General features: G+C 42.3%; 1 protein-coding gene across 3 annotated transcripts; it reads right to left on the bottom strand.

Annotated features, from left to right (window-relative positions):
• Window positions 1-12,480: 12,480 nt before the first annotated feature.
• On the bottom strand, window positions 12,481-27,005 carry LOC139416150 (cellular tumor antigen p53-like). Of its 3 annotated transcripts, XR_011635064.1 has the most exons (12): window positions 26,867-27,005; window positions 25,583-25,781; window positions 25,417-25,483; window positions 24,954-25,169; window positions 21,928-22,114; window positions 18,348-18,460; window positions 18,109-18,218; window positions 16,212-16,324; window positions 16,025-16,122; window positions 14,380-14,483; window positions 13,413-14,228; window positions 12,481-13,175 (listed from the first exon to the last, which is right to left on the bottom strand). XR_011635064.1 is itself a non-coding variant. In XM_071164487.1 (11 exons), the coding sequence occupies exons 2-11, from the start codon at window positions 25,681-25,683 to the stop codon at window positions 14,141-14,143; spliced, it is 1,197 nt and encodes a 398-aa protein (XP_071020588.1). In that variant the 5' UTR covers window positions 25,684-25,781; window positions 26,867-27,005; the 3' UTR covers window positions 12,481-14,140. The 3 variants fall into 3 exon arrangements, 2 of the variants coding, with proteins under 2 accessions (XP_071020588.1, XP_071020587.1); XM_071164487.1 differs by having other exon boundaries at window positions 12,481-14,228; XM_071164486.1 differs by lacking the exon at window positions 12,481-13,175 and having other exon boundaries at window positions 13,513-14,218.
• Between the last annotated feature and the right edge of the window lie 533 nt (window positions 27,006-27,538).

The raw sequence follows: 27,538 nt of genomic DNA, 5'->3' as shown, positions 1-27,538 counted from the left end.
ACAGTCGTTTTTTTTGTTTTGGCTCTGTAATCCAGCACTTTGGATTTGAAATGATACAGTGACTACGAGGTTAAAGTAGATATGTACTCTGTACTCTTTAATTTGAGGGTATTTTCATTTATATCGGGTGAACCGTGCAGAAATTACAGCGCTTTTTGTATATAGTACCCCCATTTTAGGGGACCAAAAGTGTTGCGGCAAATTCCCTTAAATGTGTATTAAAGTAGTAGTATTTGGTCAAGCTTGTGTGAGATATTATGCCTCTCTCCAGTCCAGTTTCCAGAACACAATATCTATCTTCTTGTAGAACTCCTTGCGGAAATGCTCCTGCAACTGTAACAGAAATAAGGACAGACTCAGTTTTGTATGAGATGTGTTATAGGAAAATATCAATTTGATTTACTCTGCATAGTCTTTTTATTGTGTATGTGATGGGGAACACATATGACACTGAACTTCGGCAAGTTTTTTTCTATTTACTCTTACTAGCATCCCTGTCTGATTTTTTTAATTTTTTTTAATCAAAGATTGTTCTTGCAATGACCCTGATACAGTATGCGGTTGTCCCACCAATTCATTGTAAGTGGCTCTGGATAGGAGAGTCTGATAAAAATGACTACAATGTACATACGTAATGTGATTAAAAGGTTTGGTGATGAATGCCATGTGATTGGAGGATTTGATGATGATGACCTCACCTTTGACAGGACCTCTGTCTGTGTGCGGATGTCCTCGCAGTAGAGGGGTACGCTGGACGAACACTTCATGGTAATAGTCAGAACCCTCTTCTTAGCAACTGGCAGTGACAGGCAGGCAGGCAGAGATACAGAGAGAGACAGAGAGAGAGAGAGAGTAGAGAGAGGAGAGAGAAAGGGCAATATAGAGATGTAGGGAGTTGAGACGTAAGGGAGTGATGATTAGCAAAAAACAAAGACAAACATAGTCACTATTATTATTACATTTGTAAACAAGATATTGTTTCATTTACTTGTCATCTGTGATACTGTGACCGGACTGCTTTCCTGGGTTCCCGCCTTCACTCGTACTTCGAAGTCGTAGTTGGTCCCAGCATGCAACCCATGAAATATATAGGTGGTGGCATTTTTCACAGTGACATTCTTTGTCAAATTCCAGAATTCAGTGGTGTATTTGACCAGGTACGTCAGTTCTACGCCTTGGGATGCCTTGGGGGCTCCCCATGACAGGGTGACATGACTCTCACTGAAGGAGTCGATTTTGGCTGGTTCCGGTTGGACAGGAACTGTGTGCACAAGGGTGAGAAAAATATTAACTAGACGTCAACATTAAAAAGTCAATTTCTATCCCCTTGTCTTTTTTTATTCTACCAGTATATACACTTAGGTCCTGGATAGGAGTGTCTGCTAACAAGGGCCCCAAGGCCAGTGGAAGCAAAATATCTCCATAACATCAGAGATCCACTACCACATTCTAAAATAGGAATGGGGTTATTTTCTGCACATGCATCTTTCTTTCGACGCAAAACCCACCACTGTGTGCATGGTCGAGGGAACTCTATTTTCACGTCATCTGACCATAGCACCAGTTCCAATCCAAGTACCAATGGCATTTAAGAAACTCCAAACTCCATGGATGACATGAAAATAGAGCTCTTCGGCCACGCACACCAGTGGTCGGTTTCGCGATGAAAGAAAGATGCATAAAAGAAGAAAAAAAACACTCCTACTTTAATATGGTGGTGGATCTTTGATGTTATGGGGATATTTGGCTTCCACTGGTCCTGGGGCCCTTGTTAAGGTCAATGGCATTAGCTTTACCCAGTTCTAGGACAATTTAGCCAAAAATTTGGTCGCCTCTGCCAGGAGGCTGAAACCTGGCCTCGGGTGGTTCTTTCAGCAAGACAATAACCCCATAAAATCCACAAAGAAATTGTTAATTGACCACAAAATCAACGTTTTGCAATGACCATCTCAGTCTCCGGACTTGAACCCCATTGAAAACCTGTGGTTTTAATTGAAGAGGGCAGTCCATAGGCACATATGAAGGATATCAAGGATCTGGAAGGTTTCTGTATGGAGGAATGGTCTAAGATCCCTCCCACTGTGTTCTCCAATCTCATAAAACATTTTAGAAAAAGGCTCAGTGCCATAATTCTCACAAGATTAGGTATTGAAAACAGGTGGCAATAATTTTGGCCCCCATCTTTTAAAGAAAAAAATATATATTATTTGTAAAACAAAACAAAAAATAGTATGAAATAATATAATTTCGCCAAAATGTTGAGCATACATTATAGCTCAGTATTTGTACAGTCTTTTTTGCTCATCTTTATCAACGGTGCCAATCATTTTGGACTTGACTGTGTTCATCTATTCAAAGAGAGAGAGAGAAAGGGAGTTAAACTAATAACTCACAAGTGAAAACTGTTCTGCTCCTTGGTTGGCTCCTGAGATACCCATTCAGAGTGGTGACTGTCACTGTATATTTGGCTCCTGCCTTCAGTCCCGTGAAGGAGAGAGGACTGGCGTTTTGCTCCTTTTTTTCGACTTCCTGTTCCAAGGCGGTTAGATTGAGCTGAACGCTGAAAGTCTCGTAGTTGCCCGTGGGAGCTGTCCAGGTCACGTTGATGGTGTACGTAGCAGGGACCAACTCTAAGTCAGTAATGCCACCTGGACCTATGGGGGTGAGAGGGAAGAGGGGAGGGTAGAGATTCATGTGAGACAAGGGGAAATACATTACAGTAACAAATTGAGCGCATCGGCTATTCCTACGATAATATACAGTTATTATACATCATTCACAAAGATACTATCCAACATACCAATCAAGCAACCCTTCAACAAATCAACCACCCAAACAACCAACCACTCAAACATCCAATCAATCAACTAATGCCTCATTATCCTGGGTAAAATTTCCCCTTGATACAGATCTAGGATCAGCTGCCCCTCCCCAAATCCTAACCTCAACCATTAGTTGTCTAGGGGCAACTTCTCCCAACACCATTTTCATCTGTCCAAACTCACTGGTGAAGGCAATCACGGTGCTGGGCTCTCCTTTCACAAATGCGTCGGGCACCAGTGCTACCACGCTCAGCCAGAGCTTGGCGCCTGCCGGCAGTTTCGGCACCGTTAGACTTGTATTGTTCAGGTCTATGCTGTTCAGCGTCCTATAAATTAACAAGAAATAGCCTTGTGTCAATACTGTTCACACGCACTCTTGTCTTGTAGATCAGAGACTGTTCTCTGTTCCATATCGCTGGAGAATGGAGTGTGTTCTATTCATTACATTTCTATGTGAATTCCCAGGACATTTAATGCACTTGGTGCTTTCAAGACAACTGGTAAATTGGAAAAATAAATTATTCCAGTTGTTTTGAAAGTGGCAATTTCCTGATTGTTCTCAAGGTTCCCATGATCCCATGGGAAAAAAACATATGGGTCTTTTGTTTTATAAAAACATTAGCAGTAAATAGTTAAATGGCATGTGTTTGGTTTGGGCTACGTGAACATTGATAGCCTACATACTTGATAGCAGCCTACATACAGTACTTGTTACTGTTCTATGGTAGCCTACAAACTTGTTATTGACGTTTTCTTCATGCAAGACGTCCACTCTAAACCCAGAGATATTCCCTGCGGGCTGCTCCCATTGGAGGTAGACAGAGTCAGCAGTAGGATCAGACACGTTTAAGTTTGACACCTTTCCTGGCTCTGAAGGGGAAAGAAGAGATCAGTGTGTGTGTAATTTGCACTGGGTCATGTACAAATTTGAATGTCTGAAAATGATTTGGGGTGTGGTTGCATCCTAACATTTCAATCATAATTACATGTCAGATTCATTTTCTCAATGGAATGAAATTGACGTGGCACGCCTTATTTACTGTTTCCCCTATAGAAACTTCCCTCTAGGAAAACCAGTCAAACATTTGCAAAGGAAAAAACAACAACAAACAGTTTGCAGTAACTTACTGGTGTAGGAGGAGATGTTCAGTGGGTCTCCCTCAATGGACTCGTCCTCCACTTTGGCGTTGACATCAAATGTGTAGTACCCCCCCGGTATCAGGCCTTTCACCACAGCGCTCTCTGTGTGTGTGGTCATTTTCAGATGAGGTTGACCCCTCACCTCGATGTAGTAGAAGTCACGGTTGCCCTCAGGAGCGGACCAGGACAGGGCGATGTTGGTTTCTGAGACCTTGGTGACGCTGAGGTATTTGATCACATCAGGCTCTGAGAGAGAATGAATGATCAGTAGTCAGCATAATCATCATCTCCACTGATATCGATGCCTTAACATTGTTATACCATTATAATAACCATCTACGCATATAGTGCCATTAGAAAGTATTCATACCCCTAGACTTAATCCACATTTTGTTGTTACAGCCGGAACTCAAAATGTACTAAATGGATTTCTCTCACCCATCTACACAGAATGCCCCATAATGACAAAGTGAAAACAGGTTTTTTAGAAATGTTAGCAAATGTATTAAATTAAATACAGACATCTAATTTACATTAGTATACACAATACTCTGCTATGACTCTCCAAGTTGAGTTTAGGTGCATCCAATTTCCTTTGCTTATCCTCGAGATATAGAGCACTAGAACTTTATTGGAGTCCACCTGTGGCCAGTTCAAATGCTTGGACATGATTTAGAAAGTAACACCTGTCTACACTCATCGGGCCAGTTTATTAGGTACACCCCGTTCACAAAAAAATTAATCGCTCCTACAGACAGTGAGTCGTGTGGCCGTGGCTTGCTATATAAAGCAGGCAGAGGCATTCAGTTACTGTTCGATTGAACGTTAGAATGGGCAAAACAAGTGCCCCGAGCGACTTTGAGCGTGGTATGATCTTCGGTGCCAAGCACCCCGGATCTAGTATCTCAGAAACAGCCGCCCTCCTGGGCTTTTCATGCAAGCCATTGTCTAAGGTTTACCGAGAATGGTGCGACACAGAAAAAACATCCAGTCAGCGGCAGTCCTATGGGGGGCAAACAGCTTGATGATGAGAGGTCGAAGGAGAAGGGCGAAAATCATGCAAGCTAACAGGTTGGGCCACAAACAGACAAATAACAGTTCACAATTCATCTATCCTTGTCACGGGTGGCCTATTGCAGCACACGACCACACCGGGTTCCACTCCGATCAGCTAAAAACAAGAAGAAGTGGCTCCAGTGGGCACACAATCACCAACACTGGACTATTGAAGAGTGAAAAATATTGCCTGGTGCGACGAATCCCAGTTCCTGTTACGTCATGCTGATGGCAGACTCAGGATTTGGCGTAAGCAGAATGAGTCCATGGACCCATCCTGCCTGGTGTCAAAGGTACAGGCTGGTGGCAGTGGAGTACTGGTGTGAGGAAGGTTTTTCTGGGACAGGTTAGGTCCCAATAGAGGGTCTTTGAGATGAGATGGACTGTTCGCAGCATGAATGTACCGCCGTCCAACCTGCAGCAACTGCGGGATGCCATTGCGTCAGCATGGACCAAAATCCCTGTGGAACATTTCTGACACCTTGTAGAATCCATGCCCTAAAGAATTCAGGCTGTTCTGGAAGCCAAGTGGGGGGAAAGACGGTTCTAGATGGGTGTGCCTCAAACTCGCCGGTGAGTGTATAGAAGGTCCCACAGTTGACAATGCATGTCAGAGCAGTAACTATACCATGAAGTCCAAGGAACTGTCCGTAGATCTCCGAGAAAGAATTGTGATGAGGCATATACAGTGCATTCAGGAAGTATTCAGACCCCTTCCCTTTTTCCACATTTTTTTAAGTTAGATGGAAGCCACTCCTCAGTAAAAGGCACATGACAGCCCACTTGGAGTTCGCCAAAAGGCACCAAAAGAACGTTCAGACCATGAGAAACAAGATTCTCTGGTCTGATGAAACCAAGATTGAACTCTTTGGACAGAATGCCAGGCGTCACACGTCTGGTGGAAACCTGGCACCATCCCTACGGTGAAGCCTGGTGGTGGCAGCACCATGCTGTGGGGATGTTTTTCAGCAACAGGGACTGGGAGACTAGTCAGGATTGAGGGAAATATTAACGGAGCGTACAGAGATCCTTGATGAAAACCTGCTCCAGAGCACTCAGGACCTCAGACTGGATCGAAGGTTCACCTTCCAACAGGACAACGACCCTAAGCACACAGTCAAGACAACGCAGGAGTGGCTTCGGGACGAGTCTCTGAATGTCATTGAGGGGCCTAGCCTGAGCCTGGACTTGAACCCAATCAAACATCTCTGGAGAGACCTGAAAATAGTGCAGCAACGCTCCCCGTCCAACCTGACAGAGCTTGAGAGGATCTGCAGAGAAGAATGGGAGAAACTCCCAAAATACAGGTGTGCCAAGCTTGTAACGTCACACCCAAGAAGACTCAAGGCTGTAATCGCTGCCAAAGGAGATTCAACAAAGTACTGAGTAAAGGATCTAAATACTTATGTAAATGTGATCAGTTTTTTAAAAATACAAAAACAAAAAAATATTTTGCTTTGTCATTATGGGGTATCGTATGTAGATTGATGAGGGGAAAAACTATTTAAGGATGTAACGTAACAAAATTTGGAAAAAGTCTAGGTGTACGAATGCACTGTATCTGTAATTTCTAGAGTGGTGAAAGTTTCCAAGAGCACATGGTCTCCATCATTGGGAAATGGAAGAAATATGGAAGTACCCAGACTGCCTAGAGCTGGCCATCCGACCAAACTGAGCAACCGGGCAAGAAGGACCTTGGTCATGGAGGTAACCAAAAACCCAATGACCACTCTGACAGAACTACAGAGTTCCTTGGCTGAGATGGGGGAACCTGTCAGAAGGACAACAGTCTCTACAGTACTTCACCAGTCTGGGCTTTATGGTTGGGTGGCAAGAACAGAAGCTACGCCTTAGATCAGAGGTGGGCAGTTCCAGTCCTCGAGGGCCTGATTGGTGTCACAGTTTTGCCCCAACCCCAGCTAACACCCCTGACTCCAATAATCACCAAATCATGATCTTCAGTTTAGAATGCAATTTGATTAATCAGCTGTGTTTGCTAGGGATGGAGAAAAAGTGTGACACCAATCAGGCCCTCAAGGACTGGAGTTGCCCACCTCTGCCTTAGATAAAGGCACATGACAGCATGCATGGAGTTTGCAAAAATACATTTGAAAGACTCAGAGCCTAAGGCAAAATATTCTGTGGTCTGGAGAAAACCAGTCTAACACCATCCCTACAGTGAAGCATGGTGGTGACAGCATCATGCTATGAGGGTGATTTTCAGCAGCAGGGCCTGGGAGACTGGTAAGGATAGAGGGAACAATGAATGGTGCCAAATACAGACAAATCCTTGATGAGAACCTGCTTCAGAGTGCAAACAACCCTAGGCTGGGGGCAACGATTTACATTCCAACATTGCAATGACCCCAAGCATACAGCCAAAGCAATGTGGGAATGGCTCCAGAACAAGAATGTGAAAGTCCTTGAGTTGCCCAGCCAATGCCCAGACTTGAATCCCATTGAAAATCTGTGGAAAGACTTGAAGATTGCTGTTCACCGCTACTCCCCATCTAAGATCTTGAGAAAATCTACAAGGAAGAATGGGAGAAAATCCCCAAATCCAGATGTGCAAAGCTGATACAGACCTACCCAAGACTGGTCAATGCTGTAATCGCTGCCAAAGGTGCTTCTACAAAGTATTAACTCAGGGTTGTGAATGCTTATGTAAATAAGATATTTCTGTATTTCATTTTCAATAAATGTGCAAACATTTCTAAAAACATATTTTCACTTTGTCATTATGGGGTATTGTGTGTAGATGGTTTAAATATATATTTTTCTCAACCATTTAGAATACAGGCTGTATGTAACACAACCAAATGTGAAATTAGTCAAGGGGTATGAATACTTTCTGAAGGCACTGTACATGTAATTTCTATCTATCTAGCATCTACACTACTACAAGTTTTAGTAGTAGTTGTACAGTAGCAGTATTAGCAGTAATAGTGGTTGTAGCAGTAACAGCAGTTGTAGTGGCCCTATTCAACAGTGACATTTGATACTAGTGCTATTCCCCATACTCACTGGTGTAGAAGGAGACGTTCTGTGGGTTGAGGTCCCTTCCACACTTAATGGGGAACACCTGGACGTTGTACTGGGTGCCGGCGGTGAGGTTGGAAAGGTCGTAGGTCAAGTAAGTCCGGTTCAAGTTGCTGTGGTTTAGGGTCAGGTTGTAGTCAGAGGAGTTGACCTCCACCCTGTAGTCGCTGATGTCACCAGGCCCGCGGGTCCAGTGCAGAGTCCCGCTGTGTAGGGTCTTGTTGGTCATGGTGGCGTTCCCGTAGAAACGGTCTATATACACAGGTGAGATGCGGTTGTTGATCGGGGTGGGTTGGGTGAGGGGGTAAGAGAAGGTGACAAAGACGGGGGAAAAGGATGCGAGTCAAATATAAAACATATCAATATGATTACCAGTAAGTATTACACCCCCCAACATCAGCATCTCAATCTACTTCCCAGAAAGCCAACATCACACTAAATTACATTTTTTAAAGAAGAAAAATAAATAAATTAAAACCCCCCCCTACCTTCATAGCAGATATAGGGGGTAGGCTTTGAGCAGATTTGATCAAACCAAAGTCCAAAACTGTATAGGGCTATGCACTGGTTCTCATCTGTGTCCGTCTCATTCGTCCCACTGATGCCACCAGTAACTCCTGTAAAGAACGTTGGTCCCGTAGTCATTTCAGATGTCATCGTTGTCACCTCTGTTGCCATTGTTGTCCTCTCAGCTGTCTCTACTAGTTTCATCTTTGCCATGGCTTCCATTGTTGATAACGTTGTCATGTTTTCATCCTCTGGGAAAGGGCCATCTGTATCATTACCGTAACCAGTATCATTGTAGCTACCGGCAGCAGTAGGTGCCGGGGTAACATTGGTAGGCTTGCTCTCATTGGCGCAGGAACACCCACATTCATTGGGGAGGCTGGAGCCGTAGTTAACTTTCATCACATGGTCCTTGGGCTTGGAGAGTACGGGGTGGCCAGGGTACCAGTTCTGGAAGGTGAGGGGGTCTCCGTTGGACCAGCTGGACCAGGGGTAGGAGTCATTGCGGATAGTCTTGCGGAGGCCGATCCAGTAACTAGAGTTTAGGTTCTGGACGAGTTGCAGGTTGTTGTCAGGGGTGAGGCTCACCAGCTCTTTATAGCACACCTAACATGACAAAGTTATTATGAGTTATATCAGTGGTAGCTATTACTGGGTCCTGGAGGGCCAGAACGGGTGCAGGCTTTTGTTCCAGTCCAGCACTAATATTTGATATCATCATCGTCCTCAACCTAGTCACTGGTTTAACCAGGCATTTTAAAGCTAGGTTGGAGAAAAACCTGCACACACTTAGGGAGCCCCCAGAATAAAACATTTAAATACAAGTTTTAATTGTTCATTCAGTATTGTTATAATTGTCATTATTGCAAATATATATATAAAATCAGTATCTGTTTTTTTTGGTCCTCCAATAATCGGAATCGGCGTTGAAGAATCATAATCGGTCGACCTCTACTCTCTATATCTTTGTGTTCTACCTGGCAGTGGAGTCTGGCCTGTTCCCAGGTGGATGAGTTCGACTGGAGGAAGTACTGCCGCTCAGCTAAACAGCACACCACCAACACAGCTGGGAGGAGAGAGAGAGAGAGAGAGAGAAAACTCAAGATCATATTCAGCTAACAGGCATTTTCGAAACACATGTTAAAATGTTATTTATTTTAGCTCCTAACATTCAGGCTTGTATTCATAAAACATCTCCAAATAGGAGTGCTGATCGAGGATCATTTTGGCCTTTTAGATCATAGACGCTTTATGAATACGGGTTATTGATTAGATGAGTAAACTGATGGCACCGGTGGTTCATATCAACACAACTGGGCGCCATTGGATGCCTTTTATTTATGGGATGTCTTTACATGACATTTTCATATGACGGATAGCCACTCAAGGATGTTTTGGATACATTATTCGCCAAACAGAATATCTCTTATAAATGTCACTTGGCATTTTGAATAATTAAGCAACTCTCTCATTCTTGTGTCATTCTTTGTGGGTTAAGCTGCCAAATACAATGTTTGTTTCATAGATAGTACTCTGATCTACAATTGACTTACTGCTCGTTTCTTTACACCTTACAAGGTTCACCTTTAAAACATTAATTCACACATGAGAATGAATGCATTTGTCAAAAGCAGGACTTGAGCTCACCCCATAATAACAGATGTTGAATCCTGTCCATTCTTCAACAGATGGGATACAGACTTCTTCGTTCTGGGTACCTATTTGGATATTCACACTTGAATACATTTAAATCAGACAAGTAGCTGTTGAAATCCACAAAATGTATCCAACATAAACAGATTTAAATCAGTATCACAAACCCTCTCAAGCAGAACAAAATCAAACCAACTGCGGGCACAGCGTTTGATCTACTGAAATGTGCAGGCACCTTCTTCCTCACTCCCTATTTCTGAACATAAATTCCCCTATTGTGATGGTTAGGTCATTTAAGGGAAATGGGAATTTGAATATGGGTACACAGACTACATTCAGAATGGGAGGGTGGAGGGAGAAGACTCAGAGGGAGTACTATCGAAAAACATATGAAGAGCTCAAGAGAAACAAATTACATGGGATTAGGGCCAGGAGTTTTTTTTTTCCAGAGACCTAACCTGGAAAAACGTTGTGCCCTAGTTATTGTCTATGGCTATAACTGGTCAGGTTAAACTACTGTCCCCACATGGGATGTAATCATTAGTCCAAACAAGTTGCCCAAAGAGAACATTTGCAAATAAAACAAGAGTTTCTATTGAATAAATTCAGATAGGTCCCATATGTTTTTCGATAGTTTTCCGTTAAAAAAAACGTTTTTACAACAGAATCGGCTAAATGAATCGTGTCACAACAAGCTATGGTGCCATCACCACAGCTTCTCTCGAATCAACAACCACTCCAAAACAGATGTCAATCATCTAGATCTGTGTTTCTTAATGCTGGTCCCGCACATTTTCTCGCACTAGCATTTCACACCCGATTACACTAATCAAAAGGTCCAATTAGTGGAATCAGGTGTGTAGAGCAACAGGCAAAAAAATTATTTGCACACCTTTGGGTACCAAAGACCAGGATTAAGAAAAACTGATCTAGATAGAATACCGGTAAAAACTACACTCGGTTGCCAGTTTTTTGGTACACCACCCCATTCACAAAAATGGTTCGCTCCTACAGGCAGTGAGTCACATAGTTGTGACTTGCTATATGAAGCAGGGAGACAGGCATTCAGTTAGTGTTCGATTGAACGTTAGAATGGGCAAAACGAGTGACCTAAGCGACTTTGAGCGTGGTATGATCGTCGGTGCCTGGTGTGCCGGTTCTAGTATCTCAGAAACAGCCGGCCTCCTGGGATTTTCACAAACGGGTTTACCGAGAATGATGCGACAGCTCGTTGATGAGAGGTCGAAGGAGAATGGCAAGCATTGCCACAAACAGGCAAATAACTGCGCAGTTCAAGACGGGTGTGCAGAACAGCATTTCAGAACGCACAAGTCGTCAGCCCTTGTCTCGAATGGGCTATTGCAGTTGACCACACCGGGTTCCACTCTTTGGAGCTAAAACCAAGAAACGGCTCCAGTGGGCACGCGATCACCAACACTGGACAATTGAGTGGAAAAACGTTGCCTGGTCCAAACAAATCTCAGTTCCTGTTGCATCATGCTGATGGTAGTCATGATTTGGATTAAGCTTGAGTCCATGGCCCCATCCTGCCTGGTATCAATGGTACAGGCTGGTGGCAGTGGTGTACTGGTGTGGGGAATGTGTTCCTGGGACATGTTAGGTCCCTTGATACCAATTGAGCAAAAATGTCATGACCTGAAGAATTCAGGCTGTTCTGGAGCCAAAGGGGGGAGGGGGGGGGGTTCTGGCCACAGTGTATATCCATCCCATTTAAGACTGGCTCCCTTAAGCAAATAAAATGTAAGTACAAAGACGTATTAGTTTCATGGATGCAAGACAGATACTTGGTTTTGCATTATTCCTCCAGACATGCAAAGCATTGGACAATGTATTCTTGGCTGATGTGTACACACAGCAGTGGATAAAAGGAATGGACAAGGGTCAGGTACATCTGAAATGCAAAGCTAGTTTACGACAGTACTAATGACGCTTGAAATTTGCCTTTGTGATCCAAGCCAAGCCGAGCAGTACTGTGCTGGTCTGGTTACACATCCACCATAGTTGCTGGAACCATGATGGAAGCAATGTGAAAAATAATATATTTGGGCCCAGCACAGTTCAGGTCCATATGATGGTATAACAAAATAGTCTCATTACAGAGCCTTAACTAATAGAGTAGCTAGCCAGGACAAGCAAGATTTGGTTCTGGTTCCGAGATGTAAATGGGTCTGTCATCACTCACCCATGTTAGCTTGTTTACATTTTTTTTTATCAACACAAAAGACTGAGGATTACAGTACTATTTAGGAAATTGCTTTTATTTGATTTTTTAAAGTTCCCTGAAATGTTTCCCTTTTCCCAAAACAAAAGAGCATCATGTCTCAGCACCAAATGACATCAGCAAAAAGAGTTTCCATCAGAAAATCATAAAGTAAACCAATATAAAATGTGCTTAATCAAGTATATCATAAGCACAGTATCAGAACTCTGCATAGGAGAGAAAAGACATTGGACAAATGCTGGAATTAGTACAAAATAAAAAATGTTTATATTGAAAACAAAGAAAAAAACATTTATTGAAAACAAAGAAAAAAACATTCTGAGAAAACAAAATCATTTAACAGTTCCTAAAAGAACTTACAAAAATAGTTCCTAGATCAGCAGTACAAAAATAGGGGAAAAAGAAAGACCAATGCCTCAATAGGACCATGATTAACAGGGAACCAGGTCAAGGGTTCAGGGGGAGGAATGAAGGCAGTGGTTATGTTTAGCAGGTATCAAAAATACTAACAGGCAATTGGCCAATTAACTGGTAACAAAGCATAGTTTCTAGGCAGGTATGACTAGTTTTAATTGGTCCAAATCATAAAAGCACAAGCTAAAGTGCTCTTTGGGGGGCAGGTGAGGAGGAAGTCACACCAGATGGTTAAGGCAGTGGGGGGGGCCTACACTTAGGCACTTTGTGTTGTACCGAAAGTGACTGGCATGGTGGTCAGCCTATTTACCCAATCCAAACCCTAGGTCCTACACTTACACACTTTGTATTGTACCGAAAGTGACTGGCATGGTGGTCAGCCTATTTACCCAATCCAAACCATAGGTCCTACACTTACACACTTTGTATTGTACCGAAAGTGACTGGCATGGTGGTCAGCCTATTTACCCAATCCAAACCATAGGTCCTACACTTACACACTTTGTATTGTACCGAAAGTGACTGGCATGGTGGTCAGCCTATTTACCCAATCCAAACCCTAGGTCCTACACTTACACACTTTGTATTGTACCGAAAGTGACTGGCATGGTGGTGGTCAGCCTATTTACCCAATCCAAACCATAGGTCCTACACTTACACACACTTTGTATTGTACCGAAAGTGACTGGCATGGTGGTCAGCCTATTTACCCAATCCAAGCCCTAGGTCCTACACTTACACACTTTGTATTGTACCGAAAGTGACTGGCATCTCAAATATGGTTACAATTCTACCATTGTACCCAAGTACTATGAGAAGGTCTGGTAACACAAATTTCCTAGATGACAATATCCATCCGGACCTTTACCATTTATCAGTGTATTAAAGAACCCCCAACTTGCAACCCCAAACTATTCACACCCCTCGTTGGCAGACATTTTTTGTAGTGTTAAAGCTAATTTCCCACAATATCACATATTTTGCCATGCCTTGTGTGTTCATATAATACCAAGGGATATTATAATTTTTGGGGCGGGACCCGAAGTCCGTATTGACAACGTTCTGGTCCGCGTTTCGGACCGCGGTCAGCCTGTTGAGTATAGCTGCCTAGTTGGAGCTATTACCATCTTGCCAATACCTATCCTTTCAGACTTGTAAGAAGTGACTACATGTATTGCCTAGGGTTTGGTATTGGGCATTTACTTTGGAGTCACAATTTAATGTTGGTCTGGAATAGACAGTAGGGAAGGGCTGAGGTGTCCTGGCCTTAGTCTGAGTCGCTCCTCCCCTCCTTTGCAAGCATACGTTTTCCGCTCTTTGGGGCCAACGCTTCTTGCTTGCGGCTCTTTGAGAAACTGAGAAAGAAAATACAGGACAAACACCGAAGGTGAGACAGTTTTAGAATTGAGAGGATAGATGGAGGAAATTACGGATTAAGACAAGTGGGACAGAGGCATTTTAGGGAGAAGTTCCCGTCATGGAATTGTCTGCCGTTGGGTAGCTTACCCTTTCTTCTTGTATTTCACCTGCTCAGCGGGAGGAATGCGGTCCATCAACTCCAGACTGTCATTGATCTTCTTGAGCCACTCATAGCGCTGTCTTCCACGAACCTGAAAGAGAGAGGGAATGTTTAAAATGGGCACCTGTCATGACTCTCTCCTTGGTGAGGATTACAGGATGACAGATAGCCCAAACCCCCTCTCTCCCAGAGTTTTATGACGTAATAACCGCTGGTAAACTTTCTCTTGCACTGCAGTATGGAGAAGTTAAAAATCCCTTTGCTACAACAGAGAGACTGTTTGATGTTTTGGCAATGAACATTGGGAGAATATATTTCAATATCCAAATGTTGGGAATTATGACAGATGTAATATGGATATTTTGTGATGTCATTAAAATAATTAGAAAAGACTATAACAAGAAGCACAATTCTGAAAATGTACACGTCCTAGTGATCAGGTTTGCATCGAAATGTTGTATAATTTATTTTAAGTATAAGAATATTTTTGAAATCAGAAATGTGATTTTAGCCTTATGAAAAGCCATTATCGCATTTAGATAAACCTTGGCCAAGTCAATAACCACTCCCACGTGAGCACAGACATTGTGTCAACAAGATGGAACCACCTTTCAGACCAGTGTACTTAAAAAGGACTCGCTGAATAATTAACATATTAGTCCAGACAGCGTGGAGGAGTGGCTACACGGCTGGAAACGGTTAAAACTACAAGACCAGAACATGGTAAGACCCTCAAACTCTCGATGAGTGACGAAGGTAAAGACTAAGACATGCACCGCCTGCAGCTCTGCATGTAACGTAGTCTAGGACAACTGACCAAGGCGAGAGGGAAGGACAAATTCCTCACCATCATAGATACCTCTGAGGTATCTATCCTAATGAACACTCCCAGACAAAGATGCCTACAACTAAGGACATTGTGACCTCTGGTGGACAACCAGAGACTTACACAACCAGAAACTTACATTGAACCACGTCCCATAGACGGATCTAGTTCAACAGAGAGACAACACGTGAAAATATATACATTGTAATTATTTTTGAATGAGTGGACGTTCATGTGCAAAGTACTCATATTTCCATGAGCATAGCTTCCACATGTATGTATAATTAAGTTCACTCTGTCTCTCCCGCTCTCTTTCCCCACCGTTGTGTAACAAGCAGTCATGTCAGGTTAGTCCACTAGGGACTTTTCATTGCATTATGTTAGTAATCAATATAAGCTATACTGCGTGTGTTTATGTAATTCTGTGTGATTATTTAGTTAGTTAATAAATAATTAAGCCAATTTGTGTATCACTGATTTATCACTTAGGCTAGAGTTCAGAATGAGACTGATATGAGGAAGTGATTGATTGATGACTGGTATGATATCAATATATTCTTGAGTTAATTCGGGAAACGTTAACTCAAATAAACTTCTCCTCTGGGGGCCCAAATGACTAATTAATAATTTGTTACATGATTCATTTAATTGAGTAATAATTCAACGTAGAAGGTAATTATTCAATGAATAGCAGTAATCACATTAATGGTAGTCACGTCACACCTTATCACAACCATGAAATAGAGATATACAAATTCTCCCACCCAAAAGTGTGTTGGCATGCGTGTGTGTGAGGTCCCCCCTACCTGCAACAAGAATACATTGTCCTTGTCGTCATCCTCAGTGCTGGAGCCGCTCTTGATCTTCTTACTGGTTCCTGGAGGCGGCAGGGCCTGTTGGGACTCTGAGGGGAAAGGAGACAAGGTCAACAGTGACATAGGAGACAAGGAAAGGAGGCCAGTTAATATTGTTGGAACATGGCCCCAGTCTTACTTCTCTTGGTCCCGTTCAGAGCTTTGTTAGCGTTCTCTTCCTCTGTCTTGCGGTCCCGACCGGGGCAGGCACAGACTCGGACCTCAAAACAACGGCGACCCAAAACCTGACCACTAGAGAGAGGAGAGGGGTAGAGAAGTGAGAGTTAGGGGGGACAAACTAGGGGACCCAAACACATTATCACAGATGTAAAGATTTTCCCTCCCACAGAAAAGGGAGCCCTTTACATACAGTGGGGCAAAAAAGTATTTAGTCAGCCACCAATTGTGCATGTTCTCCCACTTAAAAAGATGAGAGAGGCCTGTAATTTTCATCATAGGTACACTTCAACTATGACAGACAAAATGAGGAAAAAAATCCAGAAAATCACATTGTAGGATTTTTAATGAATTTATTTGCAAATTATGGTGGAAAATAAGTATTTGGTCAATAACAAAAGTTTCTCAATACTTTGTTATATACCCTTTGTTGGCAATGACAGAGGTCAAACGTTTTCTGTAAGTCTTCACAAGTTCTTCACACACTGTTGCTGGTATTTTGGCCCATTCCTCCATGCAGATCTCCTCTAGAGCAGTAATGTTTTGGGGCTTTTGCTGGGCAACACGGACTTTCAACTCCCTCCAAAGAGTTTCTATGGGGTTGAGATCTGGAGACTGGCTAGGCCACTCCAGGACCTTGAAATGCTTCTTACAAAGCCACTCCTTCGTTGCCCGGGCGGTGTTTGGGATCATTGTCATGCTGAAAGACCCAGCCACGTTTCATCTTCAATGCCCTTGCTGATGGAAGGAGGTTTTCACTCAAAATCTCACGATACATGGCCCCATTCATTCTTTCCTTTACACGGATCAGTTGTCCTGGTCCCTTTGCAGAAAAACAGCCCCAAAGCATCATGTTTCCACCCCCATGCTTCACAGTAGGCATGATGTTATTTGGATGCAACTCAGCATTCTTTGTCCTCCAAACACGACGAGTTAAGTTTTTACCAAAAAGTTATATTTTGGTTTCATCTGACCATATGATATTCTCCCAATCTTCTTTTGGATCATCCAAATGCTCTCTAGCAAACTTCAGATGGGCCTGGACATGTACTGGCTTAAGCAGGGAGACACGTCTGGCACTGCAGGATTTGAGTCCCTGGCGGCGTAGTGGGTTACTGATGGTAGGCTTTGTTACTTTGGTCCCAGCTCTCTGCAGGTCATTCACTAGGTCCCCCCGTGTGGTTCTGGGATTTTTGCTCACCGTTCTTGTGATCATTTTGACCCCACGGGGTGAGATCTTGCGTGGAGCCCCAGATCGAGGGAGATTATCAGTGGTCTTGTATGTCTTCCATTTCCTAATAATTGCTCCCACAGTTGATTTCTTCAAACCAAGCTGCTTACCTATTGCAGATTCAGTCTTCCCAGCCTGGTGCAGGTCTACAATTTTGTTTCTGGTGTCCTTTGACAGCTCTTTGGTCTTGGCCATAGTGGAGTTTGGAGTGTGACTGTTGGAGGTTGTGGACAGGTGTCTTTTATACTGATAACAAGTTCAAACAGGTGCCATTAATACAGATAAAGAGTGGAGGACAGAGTAGCCTCTTAAAGAAGAAGTTACAGGTCTGTGAGAGCCAGAAATCTTGCTTGTTTGTAGGTGACCAAATACTTATTTTCCACCATAATTTGCAAATACAATGTGATTTTCTGGATTTTTTTTACTCATTTTGTTTGTCATAGTTGAAGTGTACCTATGATGAAAATTACAGGCCTCATCTTTTTAAGTGGGAGAACTTGCACAATTGGTGGCTGACTAAATACTTTTTTGCCCCACTGTATATACGCACACAAATAAGGACGAGACTTAGACAAAGATTTTCCAGTATGAACAAATACAGTGAGAAGGGATAAGGAGAGAGACTTACTCCTGGGTCTCCAGCGTCAGGATGGTGAGGATGGGCCGTCGATTCATACCACCCATACAACTGGAGTTGCACATGAAGTTCAGGAGAACAGTAGTTGCCTCAGAGCCCAGCTATACAAAGTGAAGATGCACTTAAACATACATGTACATTTTAAATGAATTATAGACCGATGAAAGTGTCAAGCAAACTGACTTTTTAATTAAAACTAATACAGGAGACCAGAGGAAGGGGGTGTACACCTGAGGAGGCTCATAAGGCAGCAGCACGCTCTGACGCTTGGTGTTACCATCCTCCAGGTACTGAGCCCGCTGGCTCCCCTCCACCCTGATCAGGTGACTGCGGTGGGTCACACCTGACAGGAAACAGGAAGTAGACAGGAAGTGAGAGGGGGGGGGGTAAAGAGTCCTCTCAGAACTTCCTGGGACCATCTTTTACACAAGGGGGAAGTTATGCCTTGCAGGGCTGCCAACTTTAGGAGATATTTCCTATTGTGAATATCATTAGCGCCAGAGTGTCCTTGGGGACCGATACCCAATATTTTCCTTGCCAACAAAACCCGATAACCGATATTTAAAATTTTAGCGGCCTTTTAAGCATTCTAGTGCAGTTAAATAGTTAACACACATGGACACAGCGGTCTAAGGCACTGCATCTCAGTGCAAGAGGCATGACTACAGTCCCTGGTTCAAATCCAGGCTGTATCAAATCCGGCCGTGATTGAGAGTCCCATAGTGCGGCACACAATTGGCCCAGCGTCGTCCGGGTTTGGCCTGGGGTAGGCCTTCATTGTAAATAAGAATTTGTTTGTAAATGATTTGCCTAGTTAAGGTTACACACACACACACACATAAAAAAAGTTATTTTGTTGGCATTTATGCATGTCCCCATTACCAGTAAAACATCATCAAAACCTATTTATTTCACTTACTTGTTGTGCTGTTTCGTTGTTCATAGAAATCCTGGTTGAGAATGAAACGACTGAACAAATTAACAACGAAACAGCAAGTAAGTGAAAGAAATATACTATTTAACGTGTCAAATAACCTTATTGACCAATCAGGTTCTGAATATGACTGCATGTCATAATTTAACGCGTTGATACATTTTTTACGTAGTTATTACACATTGATTACACTATAACTATTATTTCATGTCACAATGATTCATCGAAACGTATGCTATGATGCTGGTGAAGTTGTCTCACACAACTACAGTGTTGGTCATAAAAAAAACAAGCTTGCTAGCTCATGGATGCAAGCAATGTTCTTCCCCAAAAACAAAATACCTGGAACGGCTTTCTTCGGTAGAAGAAGGAGAGTCGGACCAAAATGCGGCGTGTAGATTGCGATCCATGTTTATTTAAACTGAAGCAACACGAATCTAAATACAAACACTACAAAACAATAAACGTAACGAAAACCGAAACAGCCTAATACTCGTGCACATAAACACAGAACACGGACATAAGGACACTCACCCACGAAACACCCAAAGAATATGGCTGCCTAAATATGGTTCCCAATCAGAGACAACGATAAACACCTGCCTCTGATTGAGAACCACTTCAGACAGCCATAGACTTCACTAGAACACCCCACTAAGCTACAATCCCAACACACCACATTCAAAAACCCATGCCACACCCTGGCCTGACCAAATAAATGAAAATAAACACAAAATACTTTGACCAGGGCGTGACAATAACAATCTGTTTCAGTAGCTATAGTTAGCTAGCTAACTATATAGCTAGGTGCCATCTAAAATAACCCTAATTTATGAAACAGTTCTTATTTGATAAATGGTGGTCGGACCCATCTATGTGAAGCTAGCCACAATAAGGATTAGCCACAATAGTGGACTTTGCAGTTACCCTTCAAAATACGCATAATTCTGGCATAATGGCATAATTCTACTATTTGTATTAATTTACATCACTGTCAATGACATACTTTTATTTTGAAGGCAAACCACAAATTCCACTATTGTGCCAAATCCTTATTGTGGCAAGCTTCTAAACACATAACCCGGTCCGGTCGGGTCGAGACTCAATATAACATTAGCTATGGGCAACAGGGTTAAGTAGCTGGCTTGCTATTTATTTTCATGAACTAAAGTTCAATTTCAAAAGGCGAACAACAAGTGGCTACCTAGCTAATACTTACAAGGATTCCTAAATCATTGCTAAGTATAATGAAAATGACTGCAGTTTTTACTCGTCATTGTTTCAGGCTGGTTGTATTGGTGCTAGCTAGGTACCAAGCTAAAAGATAGCTACTCCAGAAGTCTAACAAATGATGCTTTATTACCAACTCGGTATTGTAAACACATGATTCGTGGCCGGTGTTTGCATCATGCGTGGCTGGTGTTTTGGAAAGCTTTGACAGTGCTACTGTATCTTTTTTGACACGCAAAGTCCCAAACGGCATTCCATTGTATGCATGTTGTGAAGCTAATAGCAGTGACACTATTACTGTGTAACTCTGGTAGGGCAACGTAAGAAATAGCTCACTTGGTAGTGTTAACCGGTGCTCGACCAGACGGCGAAAGCCAACTTCACCCACGACAGAGAATGGTTGACTATCAAGGGCAATGAATTCCATTATCTTAGCGAGACACCTCAAATGCAAAATCCATTAATGCTGAAATTTTGTTACCCTTTCAAATGACTGCTTGACTTGATTGCTCGATCCACACAGCAGACATTGTGGGTTAGTTTAGGAATGCTATGTTGCACGTACAGCGCAAAATTTTAGGTGGCGTCATTACGTCATGCACATTCATTATATAGGTATGCACGTCAGCTTTGACATCAGTTTTGCATATCGACGGTAAACTAGACCGGCTGATACCAAGGTTGGCATTTTTAGCTATATCGGCCAATTCCGATATGTTCACCGATATATCGTGAGTCCATAACGTAAATATTTAATCATTTTGGGTGAACTATCCCTATAAAATAGTACCTAGAGGTAGCTCGCCAAGATGGTTGGCCACCCCTGATCTACGTTTCCCAAATACTGGGAGTTTGAATATGTTCATATGACATTTGATTTGTACAAATGATCCCACATTCAAGACAAATCAAAATGAACACCCATCTTCAGGTGGTTGAGACTGATTTGCAAAACCTTGCCATCTTACTATAAAAAGGCAATATCTGTTAATACATGCCTACCATTTCTGCACAATACTAAAATGACAAAACAGAATACTTGAGGCAAGGGGCATTTCAAGAGAGCCTATTCGAATTTTATGATTTAGCCTACAATCAACACTGTCCATAAATGCATAGCCCTCAATTTTTTAATAATCAAAGACAAGTTGACATATCAGATTTCAAATATCCTAATTACACCAGAAAAATTGGTAAGAAGTGAAATAATAAAAGTATTTGGAATAACAGTAGCGTTCTTGCTGAGATAAGCACACTAATTACTCTATATTTTAGCCCATTGTAGGGGATGGGAATTGTTCTAATTACTTACATTAGCAATTGTCAAAGACAAAAATAATTAAACAGATGAGATGACACAGCCTAAATCTGCCCCTACACCTAACCCAAAACGATCTTTCAAGATATTAATCTCAAACTAGAATCAGGCACACATTTGGGTTCACAATCAGTTTGGGCAAAACAAGGTTCATCATACAGTTAGACAAATCAGGTGACTCTACCAGATTCCTGCTGAATACTGCATGTTCATTCATTACAACCTAATGCACCCAGTGAGAAATCGTATCAGTCTGCTTAACTCTCAACATGGGCAAATTACTTACTAACTCACTTTAGAATTTTTACCTCAAGACTAAAACACACACCTTCATAGCCGTCAGACGTGCTCTGGTGGTGGGGGCAGCGGCTGACCACTTCGGACACATGCTCTGACTTCTTGTAGATGGCGGTGGCACGGAGGATGGCTCCTGGCGGGGGCTCCTTGGTCATCAGCACCTCCACCGGGCAGGTCTTAGCCCGCTGGCAGTACAGCTTGATCAGCTGCACAGAATACTGGGGAGGGAGGGAAACATCGAACAATCAGTATTTTGTCCCAGAGGAATTTCCCTTTGTGAAAGAATAAAGATGTGAATTGAATTTATGAAGACAAAAAAAATAGACGCTTAATTACTTCACAGGCAGTCACTATCAAAGTTCATACAAATACACGTGTGGAAAAACACCCATAGGAATTAATAGGAACAAAATATTGCTTTACAATTACATTCTAAATAAATCATAAATATCTTAACGAAAAATATGCATTTTAACCCTTGTTTGAAACATGCCCGGTCATGTCAGACCCATGCTTTATTGCAACCAGCCTGCAACTCCTCAGTTACAATCATAGAGAGAGGACTCTAGTGCCCAAAAGCCCATTTTAGCATGGGCAGTACCATAGAGGACGTTCAGCATTTCAACAGACAACTGGGTGGGACTTCCCATGGCAGGGTTCCCCAACTGGCAGGCCACAGGTCAAATGGCTTTATTTGACCCCCAAGTTCTGAGCCAAAAAAATATATTCCCATGCATAAGAGACACGTGATCGTATACAAATGTAAGCAAGGTTTGAAATAATTATGTTTTAGTCAAATATCTGGTTTGGGCTTCTTGCCGTCAATTTTCAGCCTACAAATCAATATAACGTTACAGCCCACCGAACATCCGCCGAAGAGGAAAAAATAAATATATATAATCAGCCCGCTGTTACGGTTTACTTCGGGTGAAAGAGAGTCGGACCAAAATGCAGCGTGGTATTCTTGATACATGTTTTAATGACGAAGAAAAACGAACAATACAAAAACAACAAACGGAACGTGAAAACCTATACAGCCTATCTGGTGCAAACAAACACAGAGACAGGAACAATCACCCACGAAACACTCAAAGAATATGGCTGCCTAAATATGGTTCCCAATCAGAGACAACGATAATCACCTGCCTCTGATTGAGAACCAATTCAGACAGCCATAGACTTTGCTAGAGAACCCCACTAAACCACAATCCCAATACCTACGAAAACCCCAAGACAAAACACACCACATAAATAAACCCATGTCACACCCTGGCCTGACCAAAATAATAAAGAAAACACAAAATATAAAGACCAGGGCGTGACAGCCGCAGCTGAATCTAGTTGACCCCTGTCCTATAGGTTAAGGAAGGATCATATAATTCCATCCAGGTCCCCAGGAGTGATAGCCACTGAATTATACTTGTGAGGAAACATTCCATAACGGCAGGTGGCAGTAAACCGTCAACCTTGGCTTTATACCCGTCCTAACAACACACTCTAGGTGGCAGTGTGCACTCTTTCAGTTCGTTTGCCAAATAGAAGTAGAAGAAAATGTACTACTTTAAAAATGGAGATGGCCTCAATGGCACTGTCCGTGCTTTCACAGACGCAATAATGGGACAGATAAATAAAAATAGAATCTTATTCATTTTAACTAGGCAAGTCAGTTAAGAATAAATTCTTATTTACAACGACGGCCTACCCAAATCAAATCAAATGTATTTGTCACATACACATGGTTAGCAGATGTTAATGCGAGTGTAGCGAAATGCTTGTGCTTCTAGTTCCGACAATGCAGTAATAACCAACGAGTAATCTAACCTAACAATTCCAAAACTACTACCTTATACACACAAGTGTAAAGGGATAAAGAATATGTACATAAAGATACATGAATGAGTGATGTTACAGAGCGGCATAGGCAAGATGCAGTAGATGGTATCGAGTACAGTATATACATGTAAACATTATATTAAGTAGCATTGTTTAAAGTGGTTATTCCAAAAGTTATGTTCATCAAATGAAGGAGAATATATATCAGTGAATGTACAGTGAGCCTGGGCTTCTAAGGGTAGGTCGTGTCTCATTCCTATTGCAGTGCTGTTTAATCCTTTACACTCGTGGGAACTGCTCTAAATGGATTGGGCAACATTGAAACGTTTCCTACAGAAGAAAAGTTCAAATATGATCTTAGTGTTAGCCTTTCACAAGGACATTCGTAGAAACAGATCGTAATTTCAGCGTGTTCCGCTGTGAATTTAATTCAAAATAAACAAACTTGAGAACAACCCAGGGTATGACGCCATGTCATCTTGTAACTATATCAAACAATGATCATAAATGTTGACACTGTATATGACCGGAGTTTTATGACACGTAAATGTGAAGTGCACATTTGGACTCGCAGGTGTTTTGCTTGTTTGTATGACATCAAAGGGGCATTTATAATAATCCTCAACGTCTCAGCTTTCAAAACACATCGAGTCCTCTTAATTTACAAAATTTCCCTCAAGACAAAAAAAATGTGCTAAAGTTGACCAATTAGTGGGAGGGATGGGGGCAACGTCTTGTTGCATGCGGCGCTCAAGTTCAGAACGTCTGTCAGTCAAAACCCATACAGCGCCGTAACTGTACAGCCACAGCGCTACACTTTAGGTGTTTATTAGTGCCCAGATTTTCCATCGATATATGGGTACTAGTGTAAAGGGTTAAGACTCAGCTGTAACAAGAAACAGGTCCTGTTCATCTTGAGGGTCAAAAGAAAATTACATTGAAAACACATTCTCTTATGCTTTAGGTGGGTTACAGGAGATCAACAGCAACATAGAAAACAAACAAAAAGAAGAGTAATTCTAAAAAAGTATGACTTGGGGGGGGGGGGGGGGGGGGGGGGGGTGAAATGTGGCTCCAATACCTCAGTAAGGCCTACTAGTAGTCACTTGACAGGTCAATACTTTGCTTACAGCTTACAAGTAGCCTACTTGTAGCATACAATATTAGTGCTTTTTACGTCTGTGTATTTAGGCATGTGCAGTAAGCCATATGCATGACACTCACGGTGGAGGTGACAGACTTGGCGGTGCCAGACTTGTGGAAGCGCAGCTGGAAGCCGTGCTCCCCCGGGTAGTCGATGGTGGAGGGGACGGTGGAGGCGGGGGGAGGCACGCTGTCCAGGGGCGACATCGAGGGCTCCACGGCCAGGGGCTCAGGCAGCTCAAACAGCCCCTCGTCAAAGTCCTCGTGGAAGGTGGCCTCGGGAAGTACGGGAGCTAGCTGTAAGGGATGTATATTTATGAAGTTAGCAGTTGCTTTTTGGATTTCTGTCTGAATACTTAAAAAGATGAGTGTCCAGGCTAACCATGTATGTATATAAAATTGTCCGACAAAAGCACAACCAAAAAGATATATTCAAAGCCAAACAATCACTACACTACTAAGGGGGAGAAACTATCTAGTCCATTCTAAAAAGGTGTGGTATCATAAGAAGATTTCCTTTATGTCAGGATGTAGACAAACTTACCGAGACATCCAGGTCAGACCAGTTTCCAGTCCCAAACGGTGGAATATTGGACCCCTGAGTAGACATGCTAAAGAAAGGAGATACAAATCACAGTACAAGTAAGTATTACCTAAAAGTAGAAGAGGTACTGTAATACATTATATGAAGTCTCTAGGCTTCCACTCACACGCAACCATCTCTGTCCACTCTTAAGTAGCTACATTGGTAGTCCCAAAGCTGCTGGAAGGACTCCTGGCTCATGGGGAAGCTCAACTCCTGCTCTTCCATCCTGTATCTGTTGATTCTCTCGACTGCTCACTGGACCGATGGGAGGAGAGGACTGGACACAGGGCCTCTAGGCAGGAGATGAAGAAAGGCGATCCGATCTAGGAGAGAGAACACCCATGTGATTAAACCAAATAATACTAATTGTTCTAGCCATGTGTCTTCAAAACAATTAGTCAATGGGACGACAAAAGGGGGACCAGTGGGAAAGTGTGGTGAAACCCCTTTCACCACACTTTCCCACTGGTCCCCCTTTTGTCAGAACCAGTGGCTTTGAAAGGAAAGCAGACATGTGCCGCTGGAATGCAGCCCTGAAGATGTGGAGAAGAAAGCAGAACATAGAATGCAGCGGGAGGGTCTGGTTCACATAGACAATAATTGGGTCAGACTGCTCTGGTAATGACTTTGACAAGGTTGGCAATTATATAAGATACAGTATTTCAGTAAGAGTTGTGTAGGCTAGTAGTTGAGAAGGTGAGGTGAGAAATTGTCACGGTATTAGGCTAATCTTTGTTGATCAAATTGCCTACCCTATGTTTAATCAATAAATACTTCCTCTAAAATTAACTCAAAAGGTAATGGACAGTTTTGCATATTTAACAAACTAACGCTACCCTCGACTAGTGATGGCTTTACAAATGTTGACTAGTTGGAGTTTCAAAAACAAATTTGACGTTGTATAGCTAACGTTCGCTAGCTAACCTTATATTGTAACATTGCATCACCAAGATAACGTTAGCAAGTTGGTTGCTGAACGATTTACATTCAATTCTGAGTTAAAAGTGACATAAGTTTATCAACAGCCTGCTACCTAGTCGTTTTAAATATTTTACGAGGGACTACCAAGTTAAATAAAATATTGTACAAGTCAAGTGCCGGTCTAGCATGTTGCCCTAAATTAGCTAACGTTAGTTGGGTAAATTAAACGTTTGCGTTACAGTAGCAACTCAAAACAGTCGAAAAAGTAAGCGACATCTAAATCTCATGTCATAACTATCTACAATATGTAGTTACATATTTATACACCAATACAAGATACCAACTTCAACTAGCTAAATGTAACGTTACTCTAGCTAGCTCAACTGTGAGCTTGGCAGGCTGCTTCGGAATCCCCGAGGCGATTCACAAACTTTTATTCACTAAAAAAACACTATCCTACGCTGTCTTAAATAATGTAATTGTATACCTCGCCTCCCGGTGATGAATATTTTCTTGCAGCACCTAGGTTCTCTGTCAATGCAAAGGTGTCAAAGAAACAGCAGCTAGAAAGCTAAATGTTTTCCAGTGAAAAGCGTGCACTTCGGGGATTTCCAGAAAACCAGATTAGAGGAAGGGAGGGCCACGCAGAGTTCACAGGCCTCCAATCAGAGGCGCGCCCATCGGGGTGTGTTTTTTTGTATGAAATAGCGCGAAATGTTCCAAATCAAATCATAACTGGGATTAACTGACATTTACATCATGACAGCGCAGTTTCTAAACAATACTGTATGTACTGTTTTTGAGAATCGTGCGGAAATTATACTGACTGAATGCAGGAAGGAGGCAAAAAACCGTGTCACTAGCTAGGTTTCCATCCAATTGGACAGATTTTCATGCGAATATTCTAAAATCTGCATTAAAACCAATATGCGCATTTTCTCACCAGGATGTTTCCATCAAATTGACTTGTCTCAGATAAAACGCTGTGTGTGATGACAAAGTGCACATAAAAATACATTTTGCGGTTATTATTTTCCCATGTTCTGAATAAAAAAGACAAGTTTAATGAGTTGCCATCGCATTTTATATTCAATCTAAAAAATATAAAAAGGTTCCTGGAGGATCCTTTAAGGAAGGACTATTCAACTCTTACGTCATG

This window comes from Oncorhynchus clarkii, chromosome 9 (assembly GCF_045791955.1).
Source record: "Oncorhynchus clarkii lewisi isolate Uvic-CL-2024 chromosome 9, UVic_Ocla_1.0, whole genome shotgun sequence".
NCBI classification, from domain to species: Eukaryota; Metazoa; Chordata; class Actinopteri; order Salmoniformes; family Salmonidae; genus Oncorhynchus; species Oncorhynchus clarkii.
Note: the sequence above shows the minus strand (reverse complement) of the source record. Positions and strands in the feature narration are given on the sequence as shown.

What these genes read in the sequence shown, in the direction of transcription:
- LOC139416150 (XM_071164486.1), bottom strand. Translation starts at nt 25,683, where the DNA reads ATGGAAGAGCAGGAGTTGAGCTTCCCCATGAGCCAGGAGTCCTTCCAG. An exon ending in GTGGACAGAGATGGTTGCGT is followed by an intron (nt 25,484 to 25,582) that starts GTGAGTGGAAGC and finishes TCCTTTCTTTAG; the next exon opens with CATGTCTACTCAGGGGTCCA. An exon ending in GTGAAATACAAGAAGAAAGG is followed by an intron (nt 14,219 to 14,379) that starts GTAAGCTACCCA and finishes AGTTTCTCAAAG; the next exon opens with AGCCGCAAGCAAGAAGCGTT.